This window comes from Mustela nivalis (assembly GCF_964662115.1).
Source record: "Mustela nivalis genome assembly, chromosome: 19".
Taxonomy (NCBI): Eukaryota; Metazoa; Chordata; class Mammalia; order Carnivora; family Mustelidae; genus Mustela; species Mustela nivalis.
The window spans coordinates 38,217,577-38,238,145 of NC_139038.1; the positions used below are offsets into that span (position 1 = coordinate 38,217,577).

General features: G+C 61.1%; 1 protein-coding gene and 1 long non-coding RNA gene across 30 annotated transcripts in view; one reads left to right on the forward strand and one right to left on the reverse strand.

Annotated features, from left to right (window-relative positions):
* The window catches only part of UNKL (unk like zinc finger), a gene marked incomplete at its 5' end in the record, with an annotated part of 41,625 nt that overhangs the window by 4,972 nt on the left and 16,084 nt on the right, over positions 1–20,569 (forward strand). For 3 of the 29 annotated variants that reach the window (XM_082713654.1, XM_082713655.1, XM_082713656.1), the window contains 9 exons: positions 528–693; positions 4,185–4,361; positions 4,662–4,795; positions 6,777–6,912; positions 7,593–7,710; positions 9,585–9,669; positions 10,067–10,158; positions 14,191–14,253; positions 16,570–16,723. In XM_082713654.1, coding sequence (XP_082569780.1) covers positions 635–693; positions 4,185–4,361; positions 4,662–4,795; positions 6,777–6,912; positions 7,593–7,710; positions 9,585–9,669; positions 10,067–10,158; positions 14,191–14,253; positions 16,570–16,723 — 1,018 coding nt within the window. Of the gene's footprint in view, positions 1–527; positions 694–4,184; positions 4,362–4,661; positions 4,796–6,776; positions 6,913–7,592; positions 7,711–9,584; positions 9,670–10,066; positions 10,159–14,190; positions 14,254–16,569; positions 16,724–20,089; positions 20,347–20,569 lie in introns of those variants that run through there. The other 26 variants (XR_014306241.1, XM_082713628.1, XM_082713631.1 and 23 more) reach the window with 15 other exon arrangements.
* Positions 13,390–20,543, reverse strand: LOC309854502. Its single transcript, XR_014306255.1, has 2 exons — positions 20,464–20,543; positions 13,390–14,931 (listed from the first exon to the last, which is right to left on the reverse strand). It is a non-coding gene; the product is annotated as an uncharacterized lncRNA (long non-coding RNA).

Sequence of the window (20,569 nt, forward strand, 5' to 3'; positions counted from 1 at the left end):
CACAGGGAGACCTCTTGCAGGCCACTGGAACCTTCTGTCTTCTGGACGGGGTGTCAGCTTGGCAGGGACACAGGGAGGAGTGACACCTGTTGGTGGTGCTGCTGGTCCCTGTGAGGGACTAGCCACGGGTCACTGGCCTGGCTCCGAGGTCCTGAGACTGGGGGCGCAGGGCGGAGGGGTTGGGCATGGTCAACATGGGGTTAGTGGGCAGTTCCCCTCCCCTAGCATCAGAGAGTAGGGGTGGGTGTGCCATGACACTTGAGCTCCTCCCAGAAGCCCCATCTACCCTCCCCCACCTCCCTGCCCCCAGTTGTCTGCAGCCCATGGGTCCTCCCTTTGTTCATGTTTGTTGTCTCCTATGTGGCTGCCCTTGGTGGCTTGGCCTGTTCCATTCCACACCTCAGTTACTTATTTGTGTGCTGTGTTTGCCCCGCCCCCCAGCCCCTTGGGAGCTGGCAGGAAGTTGGGTTAATGGGAGTCCCCCTTAAAGCCCAGTAGCATTGACGTCACCTGGGGCTCTCCTGCAGGTGGGCTCTGAGGCTCTCACCTGGACTGGCAGCATCAGACCTTCTGGGATTGGCCCACCCTTCCAGGGCTTGTGACGCACTCCCCGGTGAGCTCCTGGCCGGTGCTGATGCGCAGTGGGTCCGAGCTTGGTGGGCCATCTCTGTGTCCCTTCGCAGACCCATCTTGGTGAGCGCTACCAGAGGGAGGGGGGCAGCTTCAGACTGTCCCGGAGAGGTAGGGGCAGTCTTGAGCCCCCGGTCTGTTCCTCCCTGCTCCCCGCTTCTTGGCCCACGGGTTCAAGCACGTTGGGATTGTGCTGGTCTCCTGCACATGCCAGATGCCCCTGACAGAATGCTGGTTGAATTCCACTGTTTGGGTCACTGATTGGGGCAGATGGCTTGAGTACCGAGGGCATCACCTGAACTGGTGCTCGGCAGAACTGAGTCACACCTAGGTACATCGTGGGGACGGCGGGATTGCCTGTGGCCCAGGGACTAGTGGGCTCCTGCGAGGAAGAATGCTCGTGCCGTGTTGGGCTGAGCCCCAGCTCCTCCCCGCCCCAGAGAGGGTCTGGCTTTGCCGCTGTGTTCTGAGCGTTCTGTGTTCTCCTCACTTCTCAGACCTTCCCAAGGTGGAACCATTTTCTTTCATTAAGTAAGAGCCCTTCAGTGTCTTGAGGTCATGCCCGTGTGAAATAATAATGCCCGCTCTGTGCTCTGCGCTCAGTGCTCTCTGCTTGGTGCTCCATGCCTGGTGCTCTGTGCTTGGTGCTTGTGTTGGTGCTCCACACACTGTGCTTGGCGCTCTGTGTTTGGTGGTCATGTTTCGTTTTCTGTGCTCAGTCCTATGTACTTGGTGCTTGTGCTGGTCCTGGTGCTCCATGTTTGGTGCTGGTGTTCTGTGCTCTGTGCTTGGTGGTTGTGCTCTGTGCTCTCTGCTTGGTGATTGTGCTTGGTACTCTGTGCTGGTGCTCAGTGCTCCATGCTTGGTGCTCAGTGCACTGTGCTTGGTGCTCTGTACTTGGTGGTTGTGCTCCATGCTCTGTGCTTTCTGCTTGATGATCATGCTGAGTACTCCGTGCTTGGCGCTTGTACTGGTGCTCTGTGCTCCGTGCTTGCTGCTCCGTGCCTGTCCTGGTGCTCAGTGCTCTCTGCTTGGTGATTGTGCTCGGTGCTCGGTTCTCCATGCTTGGTGCTCCATGCTCAGTGCTTTCTCCTTGTTGGTCATGCTCAATGCTCTGTGGTTGGGGCTTGTGCTGGTGCCCTATGCTTGGTGCTGGTGCTTGGTGCTCCATGCTTGGTGGTTGTGCTTCGTGCTTGGTACTCTGTGCTTGTTGCTTGTGTTGGTGCTTCATGCTCTGTGCTTGGTACTTGTGCTTTGTGTTCCATGCTTGGTGCTCTCTGCTTGGTGGTCATGCTGAGTGCTGTGTGCTTGGTGCTTGTGCATGCTCTGTGTACTGTGCTTGGTGCTGGTGCTCCGTGCTCTATGCTTGCTGCTCTTTGTTTGGTGCTGGTGCTCCGTGCTTGGTAGTTGGTGGTTGTGCTTGCTGCTCCGTGCTTGGTGCTTGTGCTGGTGCTCAGTGCTTCATGCTTGCTGCTCCATGCTTGGTGCTGGTGCTCAGTACTCCATGCTTGGCCCTTGTGCTGGTGCTGGTTGCTCTGTGCTCGGTGCTCCATGCTCAGTGCTGAGGCCTGGGCAGGGGGACTAGGCAGGCTTTGGTTGCGCTGGCAACAGCACCAGCAAAGAAAGCAGAGGGTGCTTAGCACTTTGCTGAGGGGCTGCTAGGAAGGGAGTGAGGGCCAAGCCGTGACATTGTTACATTGGGATGGGAGGTTGGGGCGGAGGGCACCTGCAGGGAGCACGGTCAGTGCTCTTTGCGAGTGATGCTGGTCTCTATGGCTGCCTTGCCACCTGGCTGCCCCAGATTGAGTCACAAACCAGTGTTTCGTGCACACACAGGGTCGAGCCTGGGGGGACGCAGACGTGTGACACACAGCTGGTGCAGCGGGGCCTGGGGCAAGGCGGCGCCCGCACTCATGCCTGCGCTGGACCTTCACTGGGGAGGGCTCTCTGGTCTCAGATGCGCAGTGGCAACGTGGTCCTTGTTCTCTGTTTTCACAAAGTGAGACCGAGGCGTTTTGGGACGTCTCTCTGTGTCTCACACGTCTTTGGCGATCGGCAGCGGCTACCACTGTTCCCGTGGAGAGTTCACAGGACGCTGACCGGAGGGGTTCCCTGTGGTGTGCAGTCGCCTCCCTTCCCATTAGAGTGCGCTGTGAGCACACCTTCCTGTAGGAGTAGGTCAGGTCTCTCTCTCCCCTCTCTCCTCTGGTCCCGGGGGTTTTGTTGATGATTTCGGTTACGCGTGTGTGCTGTGAAACGTGTAATTTTAACCGTATTTCCGTGTGCGGTGCAGTGGCTGCGAGCACTCTCATCGGGTTGTTCACCCGTCCCCAGTCTCTGCTTCCAGATCCTTCCAGCTTCGCACGCAGGTGTTGCCATTCTGCACTGGGTCCCCGCTGGTTCCCGAGCCGCTTGCGCCCACGCTCCCCTCTCAGCCCGTTGGTCTGACTTTGACTTCCTAGGACCACCTGGAGCGGCATCATAAGGCCGTCGTCCCTTCGTGTCTCTTTTCTTTCACTGAGCAGAATGTGTCCTCTAGGTGTCCAGTGCATTTCTGGCCGCATCCCGGGAGCGCACCTGCCTGGCCCGCCCGCTGGCTTCTCCTTTGGTGGCTGCTTGGTTGGTTCCGAGGGACTGTCCCGCTGGGCATGGAGTCCTGTCTCCTCATGCTGTGTGTGGCACGGGTGCCCCGGAGGTCTGGGTGCCCCGGTGCGAGGGCTGAGCCTGCGTTTCCTTACTCCAGGGAGAGGGGTTGAGAGTGAGGTGGCCTCCGAGCCGTTCTCTCCGAGTCTGGTCCGTGCTCCTTGTGGGGAAACATGCGGCGCAGCGAGGTGGGGCTGGGCCTTGCCCGAGCCTCCCATGCTGCTCCCTGGCTGTCGCTGGAGGGGCCGGGCAGTGACAGGCTCCCACATCACTCCGCGGGTGGCTCTGGGGCATGGCTGGCTCAGGCTCCTTTCCTCGCTCTTGTGTGTCTGTGGCTCTTGTCTAGAGGGACTGACTGCGGTGGGGCTCGGGGCCCGGCTCCACATGTGCCGGTCTCCTCCGTGCTACTCGAGCCCTTCACTGCCTGGGGAGCCGTGTGGACTGCCCCCGGGCTTGAGTGGCCGGTGTCCACATGTGACCCTGCCCCTCCCCCTGCACCTGCTTCTCTCTTGTGCAACCAGCGTCCCCCTCCGGCCATGTGCAGGCCCCTCCTTCCCTCGAGGGGTCCCCAAAAGCCCCTGGGTGGGATGGGAGTGACTGCCTATCCCTCGTCTAATAGTGCTTGTCAGGGACAGGGCGTGTCCAGCTGCAGGAGGAGAGCCCCGTTTGTCCATGGTCACATCATGACGCAGGATGATTTCCAGGGAGGCCCAATAGTGTTTTCTACCATACACAGTGGAGGGATTTGTGGGGGGTCTCAGTGTCTGGGGATGGATGCTGTGCCTGGGGTGGTGGTCCCGTGGTGAGACGGGGTGGCTGGCTCCTGAGGCGGGGTGGGGCAGGTCCGTGCCGAGTGTGTCCCCACAGCCCCGAGGCCTCAGATGGCCTGTGCCGGCCCCTCTGCTCTCCAGGTGCCCGTACCTGCACCGGACGACTGGGGACACGGAGCGCAAGTACCACCTGCGCTACTACAAGACGGGCACGTGCATCCATGAGACGGACGCCCGGGGCCACTGCGCGAAGAATGGGCCACACTGCGCCTTCGCACACGGCCCGCTGGACCTGCGGCCCCCTGTGTGCGACATCAGGTGTGTGGGGCAGCTGCGCTCCCCGCCCAGCCTTGCCCTCGCCCTGGTGACATGGTTTCCTTCCTTCCGACGTGGGTGTCCATGGGAGCTCGCGGGGCCGAGCCCGAGGGAGGCGGCCAGGGCCTCGCCAACCACTGCACAGCTCTGACGGGACTGGATCTCGGGTTGTACCCGAGGGACGCCCATCGGGAGCCTTCCAGGCAGCCGCATAGGGTGACGGCGGAGAACCGTTGTCTCACTGGTGCGGAGGGCTGAGACAGCCCGCGGCGGAGCTGTGACCGCCGTGTGGTTTGGTTGTAGGGAGCTGCAGGCCCAGGAAGCCTTGCAGGACGGCCAACTGTGCGGCACGGATGGTGTCCCTGACCTGCAGCCCGGGGTCTTGGCCAGCCAGGCCATGATCGAGAAGATCCTGGGTGAGGACCCCCGGTGGCAAGGTAACCCGAGGCCGCCATGGGTGGGGGTGGGGGGGTTGACGCTCTTCTCTGTCTGCAAAGTGACCGCACGGCTGACCCACTCTTTGTTTGGAGACTGGGTGGGGAAACGGAGTCTCCTGCTGTGCGCATTACCCCCAGTCCATCGGGTGGTGGCAGCCGAGTGGGTCTCAGCCCAGGCTGCTCTTGTCCCCAGGCTGCTCGGACCTCTACGCCCGGTGTCTGTGGTGAGGTCAGCCGCCGGCTGCCCCCAGGGAGCGGATTGCCGCGGGCCCTGCTGCTTTGGGCTTCCTGTCCCAGAGCGGGCTTGAGGTGGGGGTGGGCTGTTTAATTAGATTTTACCGTGGGTAAATCTCTTTAGGTTTCCTGACAAGTCACAGGTAGTGTGAGCCCCCACGCCTCCCTGTCCTGCCCCGGCATCCTGGTTTCGGGTCATAGATACCTGCACCGGCCTGATACGTTTGCAACAATCAGGGAACCAAGGTTGACACTTTGTCACTAAGTAGCGAGTGCGGATTCTCTCAGGGCTCTGCGGGCCGGGAGAGGGGGGCTTGGGCAAGTGCATCCTGTGTCTGCTCTGCAGCATCCTTCAGGCTGTTGCCACTGCCCCAGCCCCTGGAGACCCCTGGTCCTTTAAGCCATCTTTCTGTTCCCACGGCTTTGCCTTTTCCAGAATTTCCCATAACTGGAATTGTCCAGGGTGTAGCTTCTCAGGCTCCCTTCCTCCAGGGCTCGCTGGCTTGTGTCTTCTCCCCTCTAAGAGCCCACTGTCGGGACGGGCCACCATGCCTGTGTCCATCACCTCCCGAAGGACTTTGGGGTCATAGGCTGTGTTTTGGGTGTCTTCTGCCCCATGGGTGGGATGTGTGTGCTGCCCCTGGGGTGCGTTTGCACACCTGGGAGTGTGCAGACCGCATCCTCGCCTCCCTGGGAGCTGGGCATCCCCACTCACGGCTGACTTTCCGGACATGTGGCCTTCACGCTCGCCGCAGCGTCGGAAGCTTTAAGGAACCGTGGTGTCACCTGCTTGCCGCAGATCGCTCGTTTCTGCCGGTGTCGTGGCGCTTGGCAGAACCTGTGTCTGCAGCAGGCGTGCGGTCAGCGTTGGGAATCCCTATTCTGTAATTTTTATTTTCTCAAAGTCGGCCCTTTTGTTCCTCAAGCCCCTTCTGCTCTCTGCACAGCCTCCTATGTGGGTCACCGCTCTTGTCTTCGATGACGTGTTTGAGACAGACTCCGGCACTGCTGGACCAGAAAACACTTTTTGAGGGCTGGGCTGTCCCTCCTGTGGCTGCCCGCTGCCTCTCAGCATGGAGCTCAGCGCTTGCCCATTAGTAGCCAGCCCAAGAGCAGGGCGGTTTCTAGAATGTCCTATCAGCTCCATTTTTAAATGACCCCACTGGCGTTTTGCAGGATTTTGCTTTGAGATGCCCTTTAAAGAGCGTGAAATTAATCATTTGAAACATAGACCTGTTCGTGGGGCAGTGTTCGGTTCCACAGATGGGAAGGTGTGGGGGGGTTCCCGCACATCCCCTGACTCCCTGTGCTCCGCGTCCCCGTCCCTGCTGCTGCAGGACACGTGCCCCCCACCCTGGCAAGCGGACAGGATGAGCTCTTCCCTCCCAGAGTCTTTCGTTTACATCAGAGCTCAGGTGTCCGTTGCAGGGTTTCCGGAATGTTTGGGGTCAAGCATTCCTGTTGGGAGCTAGCGTGAGACTGTCCTGGCCGTTGGGCCAGCCGCGTCCCTGCCACCGCTGCCGCCCCTGTGCCCTTTCTGTGAGCAGATCCGTGGCGGGACCCCGCGGTCGCTGGTCCCCTGAATCTGGCCATGCCCCGAGCAGCAGGTTCTCCAGTTCACCAGCCTGTGGCAGATGTCGTGCCCCGCTCCCGTGCGCGGCCGTGGGGCGGACACCTCATGTTGGGCGGTCTACGAGACTGGGGTGGCTCCTCCTTACACGTTCCCACGCTGACCCCTGTTTTTCAGACTCCAACTTCGTGCTGGGCAGCTATAAGACGGAGCAGTGCCCGAAGCCACCACGCCTGTGCCGCCAGGGCTACGCGTGCCCGCACTACCACAACAGCCGGGACCGCCGCCGGGACCCCAGGAGGTTCCAGTACCGGTGAGCCCTGGGGCGCGGGGGCCCGGCCGGCCCGAGTACCACTGGGTCCGTGCAGGGACTCGCCACCGCCGAATGTGCCCAGGTCGGCCGGGCTCTCCCTGTTGTTTCGGGACAGGGCGGAGAGCCACCGATTTGCAGCCCCGGGCGCTCCTCAGCGGAGGTGGAGTCACTCCCTGTGACCCCAGTGACGCACAGGAGAAGAGGCGGGGAATTTCCCGCGTGTCCAGGCCACATGTGTGCCAGGGAATAACAATAATACGATTCATTTCCTTCTGCGGGTGATTTTTCCCATACATCCAAGGACAGGGCAGTCCCGCTGCCTGCAGGTACAGGGAGAGCGAGGCCCAGGGGTGGGTTCTCAATGCACGTGGCCCAGCCCGCCGGCTCCCCGGCTATAGGGGTCCGGCTGCTGCCCCGACGGGCTCCGCTTGTGAGCGTGGGGGGCTTGGACTTAGCCTCGCTTTACCTTTAGTGGAAAATAGAAACAGGCTTCCCGAGTCCCCGTCTGGGTCAAGGCGGCGCTCGGCCTGCTTTCGCGTGTCCTGGTGGGAAGGTGGCGTGTCTGGGGCCAGGTGCGCTGTCCTGCGTGTGGCGGGAGCCCCGTGACAGCTGGATGGCCCAGGGCGCGCAGGAAGAACTCCTGCTCTTGTGTCCTTAGTGACCCCACCCTGTGCCCCCAGGTCCACCCCGTGTCCCAGCGTGAAGCACGGTGACGAGTGGGGCGAGCCCGCGAGGTGTGACAGCGGGGACAGCTGTCAGTACTGCCATTCCCGCGCAGAGCAGCAGTTCCACCCCGAGGTACGAGCCAGGGCACCCCTCCCAGCCTGCGCCAGGACGGGTCTCCCTCTGGGTCTGGGGTCTCTTGGACCCCTCCACAGGTCCCGTGATTTGCTCAAAGGCCTCGTGGAGCCCGGCAGTGCTGTGGTGCCCTTAGTTAGGGGTCACGAGTGACTGGAGATAGGCCAAAATCCGTGTGGACGGGGTCCCCGGGAAGCAGGTACTAGCGCCCCGCTCTGTCCTCTAGTGGGTCGTGTGGCCAGCACCCACTTTTCTCAGCGGCGATGTGTCACCAACTAGGGAAACCCCCTGGCCCTTAGTGTCTAGGGTTTTCATCGGGGGTCATGTGGCCGTGGCTGAGTTTCCCGCCCTCCCAAGGCTGAGCTAAGACCGTGGGGCCCAGAGCCGCCCCCATAAATCACGTTGTTACCCTCTGCTGTGGCGCACAACCAGGTAAACGGACATACTTCCCAGGCAGGACATTCCAGGGGCTCAGATGTTGCCCCACCGCCCCCAGGAGCTGGTGAAGGGTATAGTTGGCCAAAGTCATCTGAGCTGAGCAGTGCATGGCTTGGGTTTGTGTCAGAAACAAACCAGTGGGGCGCTGGGGTGGGGGGGATGTGCATTCTGCCGACGGACGGCCGGCTCTCAACTTCGGTCAGATCGTGGGCTCAGGGTCGGGAGACTGGACCTGCGTCTGGATCCGCGCTTACCAGGGAGTCTGCTTGAGGTTCTCTCTGCCGCTCCCCTGCTTGCGTGTTCTTTGTCTGTCTCTCAAAACAGTTAAGTAAATCTTTTTAAAAAACAAACAAAACCAAGTGCCTGGGTGGCTCAGTGGCTTAAGCGTCTGCCTTCGGCTCAGGTCATGATCTCAGGGTCCTGGAATCGAGTCCTGCTTTGGGCTTCCTGCTCAGCGGGGAACATGCTTCCCCCTCTGCCTGCCTCTCTCCCTGCTTGTGCTCTCTCTGCCAAATCAATAAATCTTTAAAAAACTGACAAAACCCCAGCAGATCAGCCCCTTCGGGGAGCAGGAGAGCGTGTGGACCAGGGCGGCTGGGGGTGGAGGATGAGGCCTCACGGGTGGGTGGGGAGGGTGGGGTGTGCTAATCCCTGTGAACCAAGCCTGCTTGCAGGAGGGGAGCCGGGTGGGGAGAGCCAGGGACAGGGGTGGAGCAGTCAAGTCAGGGAATGGGGGACCTTTCAGTGCCCAGGCCGGGCAACGGGCCCGGGAAGAGGGCTGCCCTGTGGTCTGTGCTGGCTGTCAGGGGTCGGGGGGCCCTGTTCTGGCCCGGGTCCTGGCAGCCCCAGGGAAGGAGAGCGAAGAGTGAGTGGCGTTTGTGGGGCAGGGGAGGCGGGAGGCAGGGGAAGCCTTCCAGAGGATGTTGGGTGGGATCTGGTGGGGGTGCGGAGGGCCTGGGGTCAAGGTCCTGGTGAGCTGGTGGCCAGCACTGAGTGTTGTAGGCACCATGAGCGCGTTTCCGATCTAGGTGAGGCGGCTCCAGGCTGGCCGTGGAGCTCACGCTTGTGTTTGCATCTCGGTCATTTCTTCAGTGGCCGCTGTATGCCGCGCCCTGAATCGGGGCCTCTTATGGAAAACGCCAAGTGGTCAGTCGACTCTGCGTGTGATTTCAAGGACATCCGACCTGCTCTGTGGCAGGGAGGGGACCCCGGCGCATGGGCTGTGTGCGCACCCGTCCTCAGGAAGCTCTGCGGACACTGGGAGCGGGGTTTTCTGCCCTGCGAGGTGGCAGCCCCTGGCTTCTTGCAGGGTCTGGGCTCTGAGACCGTGGCCCAAGCCGGAGCCAAGAGCCTGGTGCCTCACTAACAAGCCACCCAGGCATCCCTGTTTTATTTTTGAGTTTTATTGACTTCGTTGTTTTGCTTTTGTCTCTTAGATCTACAAATCCACCAAGTGCAATGACATGCGGCAGACCGGGTACTGCCCACGGGGCCCGTTCTGCGCCTTCGCGCACGTGGATAGTGAGTGCCCGACGCGGCCGCCCGCGGCTCCCCTCCCACTGGGCTTCCCGCTCACCTGGAGCAGGAGGGGAGCCGGCAGCCCATGACAGGCCTTCTAGGGCCGTGTTGGGCCGGTCCCCCGCCCCACTCAGGGGCCACCCTGCCCTGTGGGGCCCAGGCTCCAGTGAGGACGGTTGTACCCTCTGGCTTTCCCGTCTGCTTTTTATGTTAATGGGGAGGGTGGCTGGTCTTGGAGAAATTCCTTGTCTGTTTCGTAGCTCTCCCGTCACTTGGGAGGACTGTGGTCACCTGGCCTCCCTTCCTCCCTCGCGTGGGGGCTCCTGGGACCCAGCCACCCTTCACTGGCTCGGTTTCCAGCCCGCGGGGGCTCACAGCCCACCATCCCCCTTTCTTGCAGAGAGCCTCGGGACGGCTAACGGCTGGGGCTGCCGAGATCCGGCGCCCGCCCCCGCCAGCAGCTCTGTGGCCAGCAGCGGCCAGCCTGCACATGTAAGTGGACAGGGTCCTGGGGAGGGCACCCCAGGCCTCATGGCATTTAGGGACATGGATGGATGGGGTCTGATGTGGGGTCGGCGGCTCCTAGAAGTCCGTGCAAGTCTGGCTGGCTTCCGGCCTGGGTGGGCTGACCCAGCCTCGCTGGACACACGCACTCCAACCACACGGGAAATATGGCATTGGGCTGGGCATCAGGAAGGGGCTCCGAGTCCGGGCGGGACCCCTCGCGGGTAGGCAGTGTGGTGGGAGGGGCAGGGACCGGGCAGGGCGGGTGGCCCCTGGCCTGGGGCTGGTGCTGCAGTTTTGCTAAAGGCACAGAGAGAGTCAGGGTGTCCACGTCGGGACCCTCGTGTCTGTGGGGCGGGGGCTCCTTCTGCCTGCTCCCGCTGGACGCTTGCAGGGGTGTGAGAGTTGCCCCTCCTGTAGGACAGGGGCGGCTGACTGTCAGGGTTCCCCAGAAAGTGCCCCTGTCTGAGGAAACGGGAAGTGCGCAAGCATCTCCCACCTACCTTCCCACTGGCTGCTCTTCATGGAGCAAGGAGCCTGGCCACTGAGACACCTGGTTGCAAGCCATCCTGTGCCCCTCTGTGTCCTGCACCAGGGGTTGCCCGGCCGTGGCTGCGCTCCCGGTGAGCTGGCATGGAGCGGCCTCTGCCCGTGGGCACTGGTGTCTGAGCCCAGAGCCCAGGACAGTCGTGCACCTGCTGCGTCCCCACCGTCCTGGCTTGGAAGCATTGGGGGGTCCAGCATGATTCCCCCTCGTACCCACTCCCGTGGCCACCGAACACAGGCCCCCCTCTCTGTACCATTGACCCTCTTCGTGTCCAGTCCCTCTGCATGCCCAGCTAGGTGGCCCCTGGCAGACTGAGCGGAGAGCGTTCTGGACCACCAGTCAGCCCACAGCCTCGCTGGACACGGCAGGAAACCCTTCCTCTCTCCTCTTGGTGGTGGTTCTCAGGGCTGTGGCAGTTGTGGGCTTAGATGGTGCTTAGACGGCCACGGGCTGGGCCTCTCTGAGGGTCTGGGCTGCGTGGAGCCTGTTGTGGGGGGAGGTTTGTACCCAGGGAGGTAGCACTCCTGATGGAAGCCCTGGGCTCCTTGGGGGACAGTGTGGGAGCAGTGAGCCCACACCCGGCGCACACGGCCTGATGAGGACACGGCCTGGTGCAAACGTCTTTTATGTTTTTTTCCTAAATTATTTGGCAATTTAAAAAGTGGACCCGTTGCAGGCAGAATGGATCCCGGGTCGTGGGCGAGCTCCTGGGGGGATGGATGTCTGAAGTGTGGTGGTCTGTGGTCACGCAACCTCGTGACCATCCCGAGTGCTGCAGAGCCCTCCGCTGTGGGAGGCGTGTGCTCCTGTGAGTTTGTGTCTGTTAAAGTAAAACACGAGTGGGCCAGCGTGCTCCTGTAGGCCGGCTCTGATATCTGGATCCCCACGTGCACCACTTGGTGGCGGCCCCGGGGCACACTGGCCCAGACCTCCCTGAGGTCTCCTGCTGTAGTGGCCCCTCTGGGAGGGCCAAGTTCGGGGCCTCACTGGCCTGGCCACTACCAGGCACCAGGTCTGGACGAGATCGCGCTGGGGCGGGGGCTGTGCAGGGAGGGCTTTTCAGCCAGACCCCTAGGTCTGCCTCACTCCCAAGTACCATCATCTGTAAGGGTTGACGTCAAACCCCAAACCTTGGCCTTTGCTCTGCGTGCCCCCCGCTGCTTCGTTTGCACCGTGAATAGGTCTGTGCCAGTGGAGGTTCGGCACGAAAACCACGAGCCTCTGGGGCACTGTCAGATTCACTCAGGCCGTGTCCCTGTGTCGGGCACACCCGAGGACACCTGGGGTCTCACTGTGTGTAGACCTTGTGCCGGTTCAAGGACTCCAGGGTTGGACTCCCTTGTTCACGTGCGGGGTGGGAAGGCACGTACCCCCGGCATGCCCCCGGCCCGAGTGTGCGCTGCAGACCTGCTCTTTCTGCCCAGAACATGCCGTGTGCTGGTGCGCGTCCCCCGGGTCAGGCTGTGAAATCTTAGAAAACCTGTATGTTGTTCCTGAGAACAGCTACTGAGGCCCTTGTAATTTCCTGGGTGATAGAACCCTCTTTTTTTTTTTTTTGAGGTGGTTCTTCAGCGCTCCTGGATGGGGGCCGGTCACCGGGAAGGCCAAGCCACAGTTAGAAACTCAGAACTTTCTGCGCCAGCCCATGTGACCCCGGGGGCGGGAAGGGGCTAGGGATGGAGTTAATGGGAGGAACTTCCGTGAAAATCCCCCACGTCCGGGGTGGGGAGCATCTCCGTGCTGGGGAGGCGGCCCCAGCCCGCACGTGGGACTCTTGCAGACCTCAGCCGGTGCGACCCTAGCTGGCTGCGTTCTTTGCCCTGTCGTTCGTTACACAGTAAATCGACGTAAGTGTCTGCTTCCCGAAGCCCTGTGAGCTCTTTCAGAAGGTGGCGGGGCCCGAGGGGAGTTGTGTGCGTCCTGATTGACAGTGGTCACAGGTGATAGTCTGACCCCAGGCAGAGGGTGTTGGAACTGGACTGGCATGGGGACGCTGACACTGGATGTCACAGGAATGTGGTGTGGGGTGTCCAGGCCCCCGCGGCGGGGAGGGGCCTGGAAGAAGGGGTGAGGTTGCCCGCAGGGAGCCCTATATTCTGAAGGCAAGCAGAATGGTTTCGGGATAACCTTGCTTTCCTCAGTGTCACTTAGTCTGGAAGCATAGATACTCAGGTCTTTGGTCAGTGACTTTGGAAGCCCTCAGCCTGCTCTGCAGGGAGGAGGTCACTTCTGGACAAGAGAGCTGCAGGGGATTCAGAAGTATCTGGCTTGAACCCGTGGCCCATGGCCCTGCAAAAGGAGGGGCCCCAGTCAGCACTTCTCTGGACACCTTCCCCGCCTCGCCCCCTGGGGATCATTCTGGGTTCTTTTGTGATTCCAGAAGCCAAAAAAAGAAAGGAAGAAAGGCCAGGATGCCCTGAGCCACCACTGTGAATTCACGTATTGTAAAATGAGTTATAAAAATCAGAATATTCCGATGATCTGAAGGACATTTTGGTCCACGGTTTTTGTGTGGATGCTGACCTGGGCAGAGCCGATGCTGAGCTCTGAGCACAGCCTTCGTCGGGCCCGGCGGGCCCAGCAGATGGCTTGTCAATCAGGGTTTCTGTGTGTGTAGGGGAGAAAAAAACATTTCCCACCACCCTCTTCAGTTCAAGACCAGGCCCCTGCAATTTTTTTTTTTTTAAGATTTTTTATTTATTTATTTGACAGACAGAGATCACAAGTAGGCAGAGAGGCAGAGAGAGAGAGAGAGAGGAGAAAGCAGGCTCCCTGCTGAGCAGAGAGCCCGATGCGGGACTCGATCCCAGAACCCCGAGATCATGACCTGAGCCGAAGGCAGCGGCTTAACCCACTGAGCCACCCAGGCGCCCCATAGGGCCCTGCAATTTAAACTGATAAAAGGAGAAAAAGGTTATTATGTATCCATTTAGAAGTCTTTATAGAGAAGCAGTTAGATGTGGCAGCTTAATACCCTTTTAAGGACGAGTAGTGAACCGTGCAGGACCAGCGAGACAAAAGCAACGGGGTTTCTGTTTCCAGGGGGGTGAGCTGTGGGACAGTAAACGTATGGGAGAAGTAACATCAGGCCAGGGTTACTTAGTGAGGCCTGTTCTGTGAACACGGTGCTGGCGTGGGAGAGGGGAGGGTGTGCCTTCACAAAGGAAGCTTACTCTGCCTTACCGGCTTTCTGCAGTTTTAGTGGAAGAGCCCTTTGCTTCCAGCTCAAGCCTGACTGCTGGTGGGCTTGGGGAGTGGGAGTTGCGGTGCAGAGCTCCCCGTGACCCCTGCCAGGACCAGCCCGGAGGTCAGAGGTCAGGGAGCAGGTGGGAGAGACAGATTCAGACCTGAGGGAGGGTAGCGACATGAACACCTTTGCCGTCTCCTGAGCCATCTGTACTCTGCCTTGTGCACGTGAGCGAGGCTTGGGGGTCTGTGTGCCTGGAGCCCACCACTGCCTCCTTCTGTTGCAGGCAAAACGGAGAGAGTCCCCTGCCGAGGGCAGCCACCGGGCCAGCGAGCAGGACGGCAAGCAGGTACTGCAGGGGCAGCCCTGGCTGCTGGGGCTCCCACAGACCTCTCCAGCCGCTGGCCGTCTGTGGTGTCCTTGTGTTTCCACTTGCCTTCCTCCCAAACTGGCCTGTGCCTCTGTCTTTCATTCAAATGTTCAGAAAATGCTGCTGTTGCCCTTTGGAAATAACAGAAGCCCCCAGCATTGTCCTCAAAGGGAGCACGGGGTGCCCTTTGCGGCCCGTCTGCGTGTGTCTTGGAGCTGCCTGAACAGAGCCCCATGGGGCTGCGTCAGCCACAGCCCCAGCTGCCCTTGAGATCCCCAAGTTGTCCTTCCGGCGTGGGCAGGGCCGGGCCCACCATCTCGCCTGGCGCTCTCCCCTGCGTCCGGCGCTGTCTGCGATTTCCGCTTTCCATGAGGACGCGGGTCCCCACGAACGCTGGCTGCGGCTGCACTCAGCACTCGGCACACTGATATTTCTCTGTCGCCATCCATGCTTGGAAGGCCTGGGGTGCCGAGTGGCTGCCGACGTGCCCCTGTGGGCAAGCACGTTGTTTCTTGCCGTGGGTCTGTGCTGTGGGCTGTTCCTAAGTCCTCTGCAGGCGGCGCACCCGGCCTCCCTCCGGCCTGGTCTGCGGCTGTCCCCAGAGGGCTCTGCATCATGGCTGGACCAAGTCGCGAAGGTTCGTTCTCATCTCAGGAGCTGTGACAGCAGCAGAAAGGGAGTTGGAAGTGAAAATGCAACTTAGTTATTTTGTGATGTTGCAAGGGAATCAAAACTGTAAGATGTTCGTTAAGAATCTGAAGCTGGACACATGGGCGATAACAGCTGGTTCACCGGGGGACCCAGGCACCCACCAGCCCAGACACCCCAGGGCATGTTGCGCTGGCCCCAGCCCATCCTCATGTCCGCCAGCAGCCGGGAGCAAGCTGCCAGGCTCCTCTTAAGGCTCCTGCCCGCCTGTACCCAGAGAGACCCTCCATCCTGTCCAGAGCCGGCCCCCAGGACAGCAGGTGCCCCACTGGGGCTTCCCAGGTCACTGGAGTGGCTCCCAGCACTTCCCTGGGACCCCCAGTTTGAAGGCTGCGTGGTTGGAGGCTGGCCTGGCCGTCCTCTGGGGACCCCTCACTTGCCTCTGGACACCTGTGTGCCTGCTGGCGCCGGACCTTCCCTCCGTGTAGCCCCAGGGAGACACGAGTGAGGGTATCCTCAGGTTTCAGGATTGAGTGTCACCTGATGTCTGCCAAGAACACGTCTTTGCACTGTGACTCCATGGGTGGAGGAAGCCACAACGGGAGCCTCAGGCCAGCGGCTTCCAGCCGGGCTCAGAGCATGGGGGGATGGTGGGCTGCTTGCCCTGCCTTCCTGCCTCAGTCGGGACAGAGCGGGAGCCTGAGCCCCGGGAGCCCGGGGACATTGCCCTCCAGACTTGGGCGGTTCAGGCTCATGTCACACGTGCGGCAGGGGCTGTCACGGTGTCCCCTGTGCTCACGGCTGGTGTCTGCACCAGGGGCTGAACGCAGCCAGCCGTCCGTGAAACACTCAGAGGAGCTGTCTGTGCAGGGTGGCCTTCCCTCATGAAGCATGTGTTCTTTCTGTTCCTGTCATTGTCATCGTCATCATCGTGGAAAACGTAACTGGGGCCGACCACGTAGTAAAGCCATCCCGGCCCAGGCTGGCGCGGCCCCTGTCCAAAGTTGACTTCTATCTCATTTTGAAGCAAAAACCAGACACCACACGTTTCCCTTCCGTGTGGCTACCGGTCCCTGACCTCACGGTGACTGGGGTGCAACCTGCAGGGCCCCGAGCCCTGGCTTGCCCCTTGTCCTGGTCCCATGGGTCGTCGGTGTGCTGCCACGCTGCCGGCTGGGCCCCGGGACCGCACTTGTCCTGATCTGCGGCTACCGAGTGAAGTCGCGTGCCTTGCCCTCTGTTTTTTACCCTTCTCGGGTAATGAGATTATTTTTCTGTTTTCAGAAGCGGTGTTGGTTCTCTGCTGATGCCTTTCGGTGGATTTTTTCTTTACTGCCACGTATCTGCTCTTGAAACAGTTTCTGCAGAAAAGGCCATTAAATGCGACACTTTTTAGATGCATTTGTGCCCGTCCCTGGGTGATTGGCAGCTAGTGACTGTCCTGGTCGTTACAACCCACTAGGCAGTTAAAGAACTGAAACTTTCGGAGGAGTCGCACTGTGTTATATTTGTTGTGGGATTGGACGTTAGCCAGCTGTCCCGTCTGTGACTGTCCCTGCGCCCCCCTCTAGTGGCCTCCGTCATGGAGCAGTCACGTTACTGCTCCCCGCGCCCGTCTACTCATCTTGTTTCTGTGTCTCCACGCAGAACCACCTGTCCGTGTCCGTGGTGGCTCACCCGCTTGCCCCTGGTATGGGGTCCAGCGCCGGCTCTGGCAGCTCCTCCCCGACCGCCCTGCCCACCCTCCCGGCCTGTGCCCACCCGCCCGAGCCCCCCAGCGGTGCTGCCGAGCCCGTCCCAGGTAAGTCTAACTCTTCCTGGTTTCCTGACTTCGCTTCGCACTCACGTTGTATCTTTTTAGGGCTCTGTGTCAGGACACGTGGTAGGAGGCTCCTTGTTGTAGAAAAGCCACTGTGTATTAGGCACCTGTCCCGTGGCTGTACTGTCTGTGATCTAGAAACACGCCCCCTAGCAGCAGCCTCCTGGCCCTAAGATGAGAACAGAGAGTGTGAGGACGAGGCTGGCTGAAGGCGGGGGCGTGGCTGAGTGGTCATTAGCTGCTGGGAGTCCTTGAGGGTCGGGGGACTGATGACCCAGGTGATTGGAGTCTGGCCAGAGGGAGAGGGTTGTCCTGAGAGCAGGGAGAGGAGGGGTGTAGAGCGGGGTGGTGGTGGGGGGAGGGCGACCTTGCCATGCTGGGCAGCACCCCCGCCCCAGGGCCCCATCTGTGGTCCCATGTATGGCCACAGTTGCAAAGGGCTCGCATTGCTGGCCTGACCCGAGCCCCCATCTCTGTCCCGGTAAAGGGAGACTCGGCAGGGGCTCTGTTCATGGCTCTTGCCGTGCTCTGTCCCAGGGCTGGCCGGGATGGTGTGGCTGTGGGTACCACAGGGAAGTCGCTCCAGTGAGAGGCCAGCTCAGTTAGCTCCAGTGCCGTCCGTCCTCTGCACTTGGAGTCCTGGAGCACATCCTTTCTTTTTCACCTGCTCTCTTGGGGACTGCAGGGGACTGGGAAGGTCCCTGTGTACCCGCGTCAGGGCACCACTTGGGCGTCAGGTGGCCAGCCCGGGGATGGTACGCTCTTACCCAGAGGTAAACGTCCATGGCTGGTGGCCCAGGGGTGTGTGCATATTGTTTTCCACCCCCTTAAACTTGGGCACCCCGGTCACGGCAGCCCAGGACAGGGAGGAGAGTATCTTTCCAGCGGCCATGCAGATGGCAAATCCTGGACTTGAAGGGGCCACGGAGCCCTCTGGTCCCTCCTGCTGATGTGAGGGACGCCGGACAGGTGAACACAGTCCTACTCCGGCATCGTGGCCCACTCCGGAGCGCGCTCCGCATCGCTGGCTCAGGCTGGCCTTCTGGCCCCGTGCTCATTCTCAGGAGGGTCTTTAAAGGGTCACTCTTCTACAACCGGGAGACCTTCTGTGGCCGGGCATGTCTTGCTGCACAGCCCTGGCATTCCTGCATGGGCTCCACCTCGGAGCTGCTGCTTCTGCTGAAGAATCTTCTGGAGTCGAGCTGGCCTTGCCCCCCAGGATGGGAAGCTGGGGGGCAAAGAGGGGACCCCTGATGCAGCTGCCCCATCCCCCCACCGGCTCCCCCCCCCCCCCCCCCCCCCGCCCTCGAGCCCTGAACTTCTCAAACTTGTGACTCTTGCTTCCATGCTCTGGGCTTTTCTGGAAATTATGTCTATGCAGCTGTGAGAACCGCCAGCGGCTCTCCCCCGGGCTCTTCCTTAGACCGGCTTGTTGCTTCAAGGCTTACCTTCTTCATGGGTGGGTTCTGCGTCCGTTTTCTTATAAGCAAAACCAACCAACCACACGTGTTTTAGCTTGACCTGAAATGGGGGTGGAACGAGGTGTTCCTCTTGAACCACAGATTTGATGTGGACTCAACGTGGCCAGTGGGCTGGAGAACTCAGCCGAGTCGCACGTGTTGGCAGAGACTTGGAGGCGGCGGGGTGGTCGTGCCAGCGTGTGTGAGCTGTCTGGCCACTGAGCAGGTCCCCTGCTGCGCTTGGGGGCTGAGTGGTTAGTTATGCAAGGAGCACCGTCTGTATCGTGTGTCTCTAAGTGGCTCCCCTAGAGAATGCTGGACTGAGGCGCTTGGCTGCCGGACACGTGTGGTTGAAGACCCGAGCCTGGGTTGGGCACATGCACCGGCGCGCACTGGACGCCTTTGTTTCCAGCTGGAAAGGAGCCAGGAAGCTGTTGCTCTGAATGGCATGTTTGATTTTACTCTTTGGGGTTTTTTGTGTAAAACGCAGAGGTTTAAAAAAAAAAGCTTATTTTCCCAGTTCACAGGTAGTCATAGTAAAATTGGAGACTCCTACACAGGCAGTCAGGGAAGAAAATCCCTGCCCTAAGCAGATGAGGCCACATTCAGCTCTGCCCTCAGACCCCCAAACGGACAGAGCTGGGGGCACCTGCGCCTCGAGAGTGGCCTCGCGGCAGTGTGGCGGCCCCAGGGGAATCCGCGTCTTCTCAGTGTCCCTAGCCATCACCCTTCCGTCAGGGTCCTCGGCCTGTTTGTGTCACGGAGCGTTTGTAGGTCCTTCTTCCGCTCACCTCAGTATTCCCTGAGCCAGCTGCCCAGAGGTAGCACTGCCTGCTGACAGTACGTTTTCGGTGCCCCTGCTGGTAGAATCAGGGGCTGCTGCTGTCATCGTTTTCTCTGGAGATCATCGCGTGTGGTCAGACCCCAGTCTACGGGCCCAGTTAGGACTCCTCAGAACTACCCTCTGGTCCCAGGAGGGCCCTTGCCAGTGGCCTTCCTGCTGCTGAGGACCCCCACGCTGCGGGGCACCTGGAAAGAGCCTGCCCTACCTGTGGTGGCCTCATGGAGGCTGGTGTGGCTTGGGTTCTGGCTTTATGGTGCTCTGCCCACGGGGAATGAGTAAACGCTGGTGTGAGTAGATGCTGTTTGCAAACTAATTGTGCGATTGGTGGGTTTAGTGGAATCATTTCACGGCACTTGGTGGATTTCCTTTCCTTTGCCTTCCACTTCATACCAGCGGGTTTCCGATTAAAATAGTGACCTTGAAATAGTCCTGGTGCAGCTCATTGCCAGGAGTGGCCGGGAGTCAAGGGTGGGAGAGCCTTCATCCAGAGACCAGATGGACTATGGAGGGGATGGGGGGCCTGGCCGCAGGGCTGTGGGCAGCTGGCTTGCAGCGACCTCGAGGGCAGAGGTCTGGGCGGGGGGCCTGGCTCAGGGCCATGGCGTGCTCCGTGGTTAGCTCATTTCCATCTGAGCGTGTCTGGTCGGGAGGTAAGGTCCTTCACCTGAACAAAAGCGGCCCTGCCAGTTGAAGCCCCTTCGGGCACCTGGACGTGGGCTTTGCGCACACCGCCTCGAGGTGCCAGTGTCAGGAGGTACGCGCCCCTCTGGGGTCCCACATACAGGGCGGCAAGGAACTGGGTGCTGCGAGGACTCGGGCTGGCGAGGTCCGCCCCCGCGCACCCCGCCCGCGGCGCCCCCGACCGGAGCGCGGGGCCGGGGCCGGCGCAGATCTAAGGGTTGCGTCACCGGGGGCGGGGCTGGCGCGGGGTGAGTAGGAGGGTCGCGTTGTTCGGGGGGTGGGGCCGGCGCTGGGTGGGTGGGGCTGGTCTCAGGGTTACGTCACCCAGGGGTGGACCGAAGGATTGCGTCACTCGGGGGCGGGCCCGACGCAGGGCGGGCGGGGCGCGGGCTGCGTTTGAATCGGCGGCGGCGGCGGCGCGGTGGACGGTGAGTCAGCATCGTCAGCCCCGCGCCGTCTGGGTGTGGGTCGTCGTTATGCGGAACTAGCTGTGCACCCCGGGCGAGGTGAGAGCCAACTCCGTCTCGACGCGCCTCCCCGCCAGGAGAGCAAACACCCCTCCCGGTTGCGCTTCCTTCCCAGGTGCGCCATGTCCCCACATGCCCACCTCCCCAGGTGAGGTGCGTCTCCCACCTCTCTGCTTTTCCAGTTCCCCGGTGGGCCTCCTCCCCAGGTGCGCTACCCCGTGCACCGAGCCCCCTCCCCCAGGCGAAGTGTGTCTCCCATCCCCCTCTCACCTTCCTCCTTCCCAGGTGCACCTCCTCTCGCCTCCAGGTGCTGCTAGTACCCGTTGTCGTCGCGTCTGTGCCCAGCCAGGGATGGCACCCAGGGGTCAATACCAGC